Here is an 8016-nt window from a genome sequence, read left to right as displayed (position 1 = left end):
CCTCTCCCTCCGCATCCCCGCTTCCCCGGCCCCGCTCACCCCCGGCTCGGTGCGGTGCGGCGCAGCGCGGCCCGGATCTGCGCGGGCAGAGAGCGGCGCTCCCGCTCCGCTGCGGCCGTTCCCGGCGCCGCCGTGCGCTCCCGGTACGGCCCCGCCGCGCTCTCCCCGCTCCGCCGCTCGGCGCCTCCCCCGGCCCGGCCCGGCCCTGCCCACCGGGGCGGCAACGGAGCGGCGGGGGGGTCCCGGCTCCCGCCCCTGCGCCAGCCCCGCCGGGCACCTCTACATCGGGCCGCCCCACACCGGGCATTCCTCAGGGCCGCCCCAGCACGGCGGCCGCCCCAGGGTGCCCCCACCCCCAGGGTGCCCCAATCCCAGTGCCCCCCTCCCCTACACGCACCCCTGTTCCCAGGGCCTCCTCAGGTCACCCAACAGCTCCCCCCCCCCCCGTTCCGGCCCGCCTTCCCCCCCATCCCTGCCTCCCCCCACCGGCTAATTACAGCGCTCATCGATCAACCGCAGCGGTGCCGAGAACACGGCGGGGCCACAAGCGGGGTGCGGGGGACAGAAGCTCTATGCCACGGCCCCGGGCCGGCACAGCTGCCCCCGGGGCGCTGCAGGCAGCCGGGACGCATCGTCCCCGTGCCCCGGGGTCTGGGCGCAGCCATCCGCTCGCGGCATTTCTCCCCGGTGGATTCCCATATCTCATCTGAAACAGTCCCACGGTTATCTCCCGAGCACCTCGGGTGAGGGGCAGGCGACGCCGGGCACCCCGCAAGGAAGGGATGCTCCGGAAGCAGCCGTGAGAGCCGCGTGTTTCCCTGCAGCTCAGAGGCAGAGCGGGCAGGGGAGCACAGGGGGACGCTCGGCTGAAACCCACGGGGAGCGGATGCCCAAAGTGCGGCCCCAGCACGGCCGGGGACACTGAGCCCAACGGCAGCAGCAGGAGGGGAGGAAATCACGCACAGGGCTGAGCGCCGTGGATCCCTGCAGGATGCGTCCCTTTGTCACCTCTGCTCGGTGCCACCCACTGGGGCCCCGTCCCTTGTGGAGGCCTCAGAGCAATCGAGTGCTTTTGCACCATATTAAATCCCAAATAAATTAAGAAAAGCGGCCAGGAAACGCTGCCTGTTCCAACCTGCACACATTTCACACCCAAAATGCATTTCCGAGGCTCCCTCGCAGTGCGTTGTTGCTGATCTGGATTATTTGTGCTGTGAATCTGGGTTAAGGCCACGCGTTGTTTTGCTGCACGGGACTGGGGAGCCGTTACTGCGGGCTGGGGCTGCAGCACTGACTGCACGCATCCCCCCGAGCCACCCCACCCCGTCCCTGCAGTGTGGATGGTCGGTGCACGGGGCTCAGGCACACGGCGCAGACGAGCTCTGGGCAGCTCCGCCCGGGGTCAGCCCCCCTCTCCCTCATCGGAGCCTCTGCCAAAGCCCGCAGCTCCAACTTTTCCCTGACGTTCTATCAATTATTCAGCTCCCCAGGGCTCTGTTTCTCCCTCCTGCACAGAGCTGGAGGTGCGCAGCACTCGGGGGCTGCGGGGTCTCTCCTTCCTCCCCAGACCCCACAGACATCGGGTTGTGGGAAGGAGGGAGGGAGGGACCTCAGCGGAGTAGAACGGCAGGAGTGCAGCGTGGGAGCAGCGCGCAGCGCAGCTGGGGAGGCAGCGAGAGGCTCGTGGAGTTGTGGCTTCAGCCCCACCCCGGCCCCTCTGCCTCCATCCCTGCTCCTCTCCGGAGACGCATTTGTCTCTTATGAACTCAATGTTTGTCATCAGCTCCTTGATAACCTTCCTTATCAGCCCAAGTTTCCCTTTCGGCTGTTAACCACAATGAGTGTCTCAGCTGCTTTCCATCCCCGCTGCTGCACCTCGGCCGCATTCACATCTATTGCAGAGCAATTAGATTTTGGATGGGTCTAAAGAGCCGCTTGGGAGGCAGAAGTGTTTGGATTTATTTCAGCGTTTCCTCTGACATCTGGACAGCTCAATTACATGAGTCACTCCCGACAGCAGCAACTCGCCAGGGTTCTGCTCTGCACTTTTTTCTCTCCCTGGAAATGCAGCTCTCCCGGTTCAGGACCACCCCTGCACTTCACAGGGCAGTGACCACCAGGCCCCAAACTGTTCCTATTTCTGCCCATTTCTTCACACCCTTTCATCTTTCTGGCGTTTTCCCTCCTTTCTGCACCCAAATCTTCCCCTCACCTCTCATACCTGGAACTCTTTCATCCAGTGGAACAGCAGCGATATTAGGTAAGATTTCCTCTGTTGGAATTAATCACCACCAAACAGTTTTCATACCTGAAAGATCTCTGAGGGCTTTGGGGCTGCTACAGAAAGCGATGCAGTCGCCCCACCTCTGGCAGCTCGTGGGCACCACCGGACTGATTCAGGGCTCACACAGACAATGCCAGGAGTCCCCTCTCCAGAATCACACTGGATCCATCCAGGGCTCAGCAATACGGCCACGGGCAGGAAATAGGAGGAAAATACTGAAATTGATGATTAATACATTCTTTGGAATAACCTGGAAGAGGAAAGAACTCAAGGCACAGCAGCGTGCACCAAACAGGAGCAGCCTCCCAACATGGAGGGCTCAGCCTTGAGCTCCTGGAGCCCCGTCCCCACAGCCCCGCACACCGGGCTGCAGCAAGGGGCCCAGCTGGGGCTGGGGGAAGGGAGCAAGGGAGCAGCCTCTGTGGGCTGGCACGGGTCCTACAAGGGGCAAACTCCCCTGGGATGGCACCGTGGGCACCGGCGCCCCTCGGCAGAGCCCAGCCCTGCCTGCCGCAGCTGGAACCACGCTGCTGTCATCTGTCATCTCGGCGTGGGGATTTGTGAGGATCGGGAACCTCACGTGCTCTACCTGGATCAAAGATTAAGCATTAAACCCACAATCACTGGGATTAAAACCTTGGATTAAAGCACAGACATTTCCCCCCTCCACTTCCAGGTACTCCACTGCTTTAATGCTGTTACAAAACTGTGCTGAGTTTGGAGGGGCTGGGGAGAAATCTTCCCTTTAAAAGGAAAAGCACATCGGTGTGGGCAGTCCCAGCCCCGGGGCTGCTGCAGTCAGGCACGCTGCACGCTCGATAGATCGAGCTGACACACAGCATTACAGAGCAAAGCCTCTGCATGAGGGGATCTCACACAGATCGAAGGGGTGGGACAGAAACTGCGTCTGGATGCTGCTGCCCAAATCCTCATCAGAGAGCTGTTTTAACCAGATTTTCACCTCTTGGGACAATACCACCAACTGGAAAGCGGCCCAGGCAGCCCAACAAACACCAACCACGTATCCTGCCCATAAAACCACACCGGGCACGGGCTTTTCTTTAAGTCCAGGACACATTTGGATGAGATTTTACTCCTTTACGCCCTCCCTCATTTCAGGGCTGGCTGCCCTGCCTGCAGGTGTGAGCATAAAGGAACCCACATGGCCCCATAAGACGGGGGCACAGCACCGGCAGCTCCATGTCACCCCCAGCATCAGGGCAGCTTTTCAGGAGGGTTTAGAAGTTATCTTGGTTCAGAAAGGAAGACAAGACAGAGCAGAACGCTGCTCCAAAGGAGACATTTACTAGCCAAAGCAATGATGCCCCACACTAGCACCGCTCTCCTCCGCTCCAAGCTGTTGGCAGAGCCCTCCCAGCATTGGGACAGCTGCAGCAGAACCCCACCGTTCCCAGTGCTCTCCTTCAGATGGTTCACTTCCATGGCTGCAGACGAGTGCTGTCGGGCCCCCTGCAGGTCCCCGTGCCTCAGGGCCGGCTGTCCTTCTCACCCTTGTGGTGCTCGGGCGGGGTGTACTTCCCCTCCTTGATCATCTTGTCCCTCTGCTCCAGGATCTTTTTCAACCGCTGAGCCTGGCGAAGCACACAAGGGATGACAGAGACGCGGAGCCAGAGAACGGCAGAACGGTCGGGTCGGAAGGGACCTGAGAGATGCCGCGGGCAGCCCGCCCCCCCCAGCGCCCACCGCGGCCTCGGGCGCCTCCGGGATCGCAGCCGGAGGATCGCGGCGCCTCCTCGGGGCTCCGCACGCGCTTCCCGTGCCGCCGTGCCGCGCTCCCCCCCCCCTCCCCGCCCGGTTCCGGGACGCCCCGCCGGGCTCACCAGCTTGGTGCGGTGCATGCACTCCATGAAGTCCTCGTACTCGGGCTGGCACTCGCGGCGGGCTCGGGTCTGGCCCAGGCCGTGCCCGCACTCCACCCACTCCCGCTCGAAGGCGTGGCACGCCCCGGCCACCCCGTACGGCTGCGTCGCGCTCTGCCGCAGCAGCCACCGGTCCATGTCGATGCCTAGCTGTCGCTGCAGATCCCAGAACGGCATGGTGCTGTCGCGACGCTGACCCCGCTTCCGACGCTGACCCTACCGCGACACCGCCCTGAGCTCGAAACCGGCTCCGCTCCGCCCCGCACCGACCGGCCCGCTGCCGTCCTTCACGGGCCTTTCGCGACGCTGCCCGCCGTCAAGCGCGACCGCAACCGCGACACCCGCGCCGCGCTTGACGGCGGAACCAGAGAGACGGGCGGCGCGAGCGGCTCTCTCCGCTGCGGCGCCCCCTGCCGGCACGGAGGGGAAACTGCCCGCCGCGCCCCAGCGCCACCTGCAGGCCTCTGCGGCACCCTCCGGGCGGCCGCGCCCCGTGTCCCATTGTCCCGCGGTGTCTCCGGTGCTCCCCGCGTCTCCCGTGCTTCCAATGTCTCGCAGGATCCCCCACTGCTCCCGGTATCCTCCAGTGTCCCCCACTGTTCCCATTTTCCCCCACCGTCTTCCAGCGCTCCCTGTGTCCCCAGCCTCTGGCTTTCAGGCTCTCGCAGTGTTACAATCTTTGGCTTTTATGGCCTCCCACCGCAGAGCTGGGACAAGGTGGCACCAGGGGCAGAGGTGTTCATTAGGGCAGGAGGGTTCATTAAGGCTCCCAATGAGCCTCAGCCACCCCCTAGCAGCACCACATCCCAGAACCCACCTGCTGTCCTCACATCCCCCCATGCCCCAGGGCACCTCCAAGGCTGGGGACAACAGCTTTGGCATCTCTAATGAGCATGGCCTCATTATGCGGCCAACTGCTCATCTGAGCCGGATCTTCCGCCACCTCAGGCACAGGGAGGGGAGGGGAGGGAACGCCAGGGGGGTCCTCATGGCAAAACCCGAGCCAGGCTCAACACCCATTTATTACCATAACTCCTATGAAAGCACCCAAACCCGCTGAGCACACCGTACAAGCAGGAGGAGCAGGACTGTGCTATGCTGAGCTCTGCCTGCAGCCCTGTGGGTGCAGGGTGCTGGCGTGAGCCTTCCCTGTTCAGATGATGCTGGCTGGGGTGAAGACCGGGGGAACGCAGAGGGACTCCACCATCTCCCAGCCGCATGAGAGCGGAGTGCAGGCGCTCTCATGGTCATCTTCTGCTGGCGGTGGCTTCCCCTGGAGGAGCTGGAGGGCCTTCCTGCAGGCACAGACACCCAGAGGGAGCAGGAGGCACCCACTCATGAAATGTCACAGGATGGTTACCCCAGATCTGCTCCCCTCCCGCAGGCAGGGAGCCCAGATCAAGGGCAGCTCAGTGTCTCCAACTGGCAGTCCTGCCCTCAGCCTGCTCACACAGGGCTCTCTCTTACCAGGCCAGGCGGGACATGGCATAGGTGACGTGTGGCCGGGGACACCCACTGCACAGGGATGAAGTTGCGATGGTGTAGGCACCCATGTCCTGGAAAATCAGCCAGTCCCCATCCTGCAGCTCAGGCAGCTCCGCATCATTGGTAATCTGGTCCTCCGCATGCCCCAGGGGACCCCTGAGGCTGCTGCTGCACAAGGGGTGCTCTTGGCAGGGCTTCTGCAGAGGATAGATCATGTGGCCACATGAGAGAGCATCTGCACCACAACACCAAGCAGTTTTACACAAAATAAGAATCTGGCCCCAAAACAGAAGGACCAGCTATCAGTCCCAAAAATGCTTCTTAGGGACTGCGCAGATCAAAGCAGATCTCACAGCACGGGAGGAGCACTCAGCAGCAGAGGACAACAGGACATACCACGCTACTCCGCAGGGCTCTCCCCAGGCTGGATCCTCACCTTGTGCAGCAGAGGCTTGGGGCAGGGACTGTCAAACAGGACACAGCTGAAGGTACCGTAGATGCCATCGCTGAGGTGATAGACAAGGCTCCTCTTGCTGCCAGACTCTTCCCCTGGGGAGTAGGGAGAGGCTCGGGGGCACAAGGGCACAGAGGCAGATCCATCCCATGAATCCCACTTACCATCAGAGCCTGGCTGCTCCATGGGAACCTCTTCCTTGCCAGTGATGCTGGCTGCAAAGGTGAAGGCTGAGGTGACATAGTATCGCCCCGGTGTGGCAACAATCTCCACCCCACAGCCTTCTGGGAAATACATGTCCAGTGCAGAGTTTATCACAGCAGCAATCTGGATGGGAAGATGCACTTGGAGTGAAATCAGTCATGCTGCTCAGCACAGGGCAGGGAACCAGCTCCAGTCTCACTCTGCCTGCCCAGAGCCAGCACTGGGAGGCACATACCTCCTCAAACTGGGCTCTGGTGTCCTCGGTGCCAGGAAATCCCCCTCCAATGTCCAGGAGGTGCATTCGATAGCCCAGCTCTGTGCCCACATCAAATGCCAGCCGTGCCTCTGCGACAGCCTGGGCAAAAACCTGGGGCTCCAGGCTGTGGCTCCCAAGGTGAAAGCTGAGGGCACAGCCTCTGTTCAGAAGAGCTGCCCATTCCACGGTGGCAGAAGGGGGACATGGCACTGAGAGATCCCCTCCACAGCAGCTCTGTGCTTCCCACATACCTTCCTGGGAGAGACTGCCCAGCCCACTCCACTGAGCCCCCCTCTGCAGGCCAAACCTGCCCCAGATTGGTGCCAACAAGGGACATCTTCCCTAGGTGCCAGCCCCCACCTCACTGCCAGACCATGCCGCCCTGCAGTGCTCTGTGGACTCCTGAATTGTTCTAGCTGGGCAGAGCTCCCTGCAGGGCTGCCCAACAGAGGCTCAGCACCCCGAGGGGACAAGGACGACACACCTTACCTGATGCCAACAACCTCCACATCTTGCTCCTTTGCTGACTCTAGCAGGCGCCGGCAGGACTTGAGCGTGGCCCCAAACATCATGCTTGGATGGGCAGAAGGGCTGGGGTCAGCAGCAATACCCAAAAGCATCCTGCACAGCAAAAAGCACTGTTGAGTCTTTGGGTCTCCACCAGCCCACAGCCACCTCTCCGAATCCCACCGTAGACCCCCAGTCCAATGCTGCCTCCAGATTCTGCGCCAACACCCACCTAGCTTGAGGGTGGCTCCTGGCCACCTTGCCCAGCTCCACCTCGTTGTCGAAGGTCATCAGCTGCACACCGTGGCTGGCTGCATATTTGACGTGGGCAACCTGCTTGCAAGGGCTGCTGTAGAAAATCCTGTCAGCTGGGACCCCGATGCTTTGAACCTCTGCAATCTCTGTCTGCAGGGAAACAGCACACATGAGGCAGGTCTCTGGGAACAGCCCTGCTGTGCCGGGCCATGGCTGGCTGTGGGCCCCAGCCAGCTTGTAGCACTGCAAAGGGCAAACCGCCAGCACCGCAGCCTGAGTTTGCTCAAGAAAACTTTCCTGATCTACCAGAGCTCACAGGGGTCACCGTGGGCTTTGTCCTGACATGGGTAGGTCGAGGCAAGGTGTTTACATGCAGCACAAGACCAAGAGGAGAGAAAACAAGCAGAAAAACTGAGGAGGCGCAGGTTTGGCATCTTCCCTGTGAAATGCAGTGAGATCTGAGCTGTAATGAATCCCCACACTTTCTCCCCCTGGCAACATGTCCTGTTCAATTATGTGCCAGCAAGTGGCTTAACTTCGGCTCTCCTCGGAATCTGGCTATCAGCAAACGGTGAGCAGGACGGAGCAGGAGCTCTGCGCTCGCTCCTAAAACCGCTGAGAGGGGACGGCGGCGGCAGCGGCACCCCAGGGACGCGCCCTGATCGCAGCCACGGCGGCCAGGCGGGACAAC

At 61.7% G+C, this 8016-nt stretch overlaps 3 protein-coding genes across 3 annotated transcripts in view; 1 reads left to right on the top strand and 2 right to left on the bottom strand.

Moving 5' to 3' along the window:
* Nucleotides 1-3568: 3568 nt before the first annotated feature.
* On the bottom strand, nucleotides 3569-4429 carry NDUFS5 (NADH:ubiquinone oxidoreductase subunit S5). The gene is made up of 2 exons (XM_079546032.1): nucleotides 4126-4429; nucleotides 3569-3876 (listed from the first exon to the last, which is right to left on the bottom strand). Exons 1-2 carry the CDS (start codon nucleotides 4339-4341, stop codon nucleotides 3772-3774), a joined length of 321 nt encoding a protein of 106 aa, XP_079402158.1. The 5' UTR covers nucleotides 4342-4429; the 3' UTR covers nucleotides 3569-3771.
* Nucleotides 4430-5317: 888 nt separating this feature from the next.
* AZIN2 (antizyme inhibitor 2) lies at nucleotides 5318-7496 on the bottom strand (the record flags this gene model as incomplete). Its single annotated transcript, XM_079546167.1, has 7 exons — nucleotides 5318-5459; nucleotides 5632-5846; nucleotides 6086-6198; nucleotides 6268-6430; nucleotides 6543-6708; nucleotides 7053-7184; nucleotides 7303-7496. The coding sequence occupies 7 exons, from the start codon at nucleotides 7494-7496 to the stop codon at nucleotides 5318-5320; spliced, it is 1125 nt and encodes a 374-aa protein (XP_079402293.1).
* A 38-nt stretch (nucleotides 7497-7534) lies between these two features.
* AK2 (adenylate kinase 2) overlaps nucleotides 7535-8016 on the top strand; it is a gene marked incomplete at its 5' end in the record, with an annotated part of 1776 nt that continues 1294 nt past the window's right edge. The window contains 2 exons of the mRNA XM_079546166.1: nucleotides 7535-7672; nucleotides 7853-7896. Of these exons, the coding sequence (XP_079402292.1) occupies nucleotides 7535-7672; nucleotides 7853-7896 (182 nt within the window). The remainder of the gene's footprint in view (nucleotides 7673-7852; nucleotides 7897-8016) is intronic.

Source organism: Tetrao urogallus (assembly GCF_951394365.1).
Source record: "Tetrao urogallus genome assembly, chromosome: 23".
NCBI lineage: Eukaryota > Metazoa > Chordata > Aves > Galliformes > Phasianidae > Tetrao > Tetrao urogallus.
Note: the sequence above shows the minus strand (reverse complement) of the source record. Positions and strands in the feature narration are given on the sequence as shown.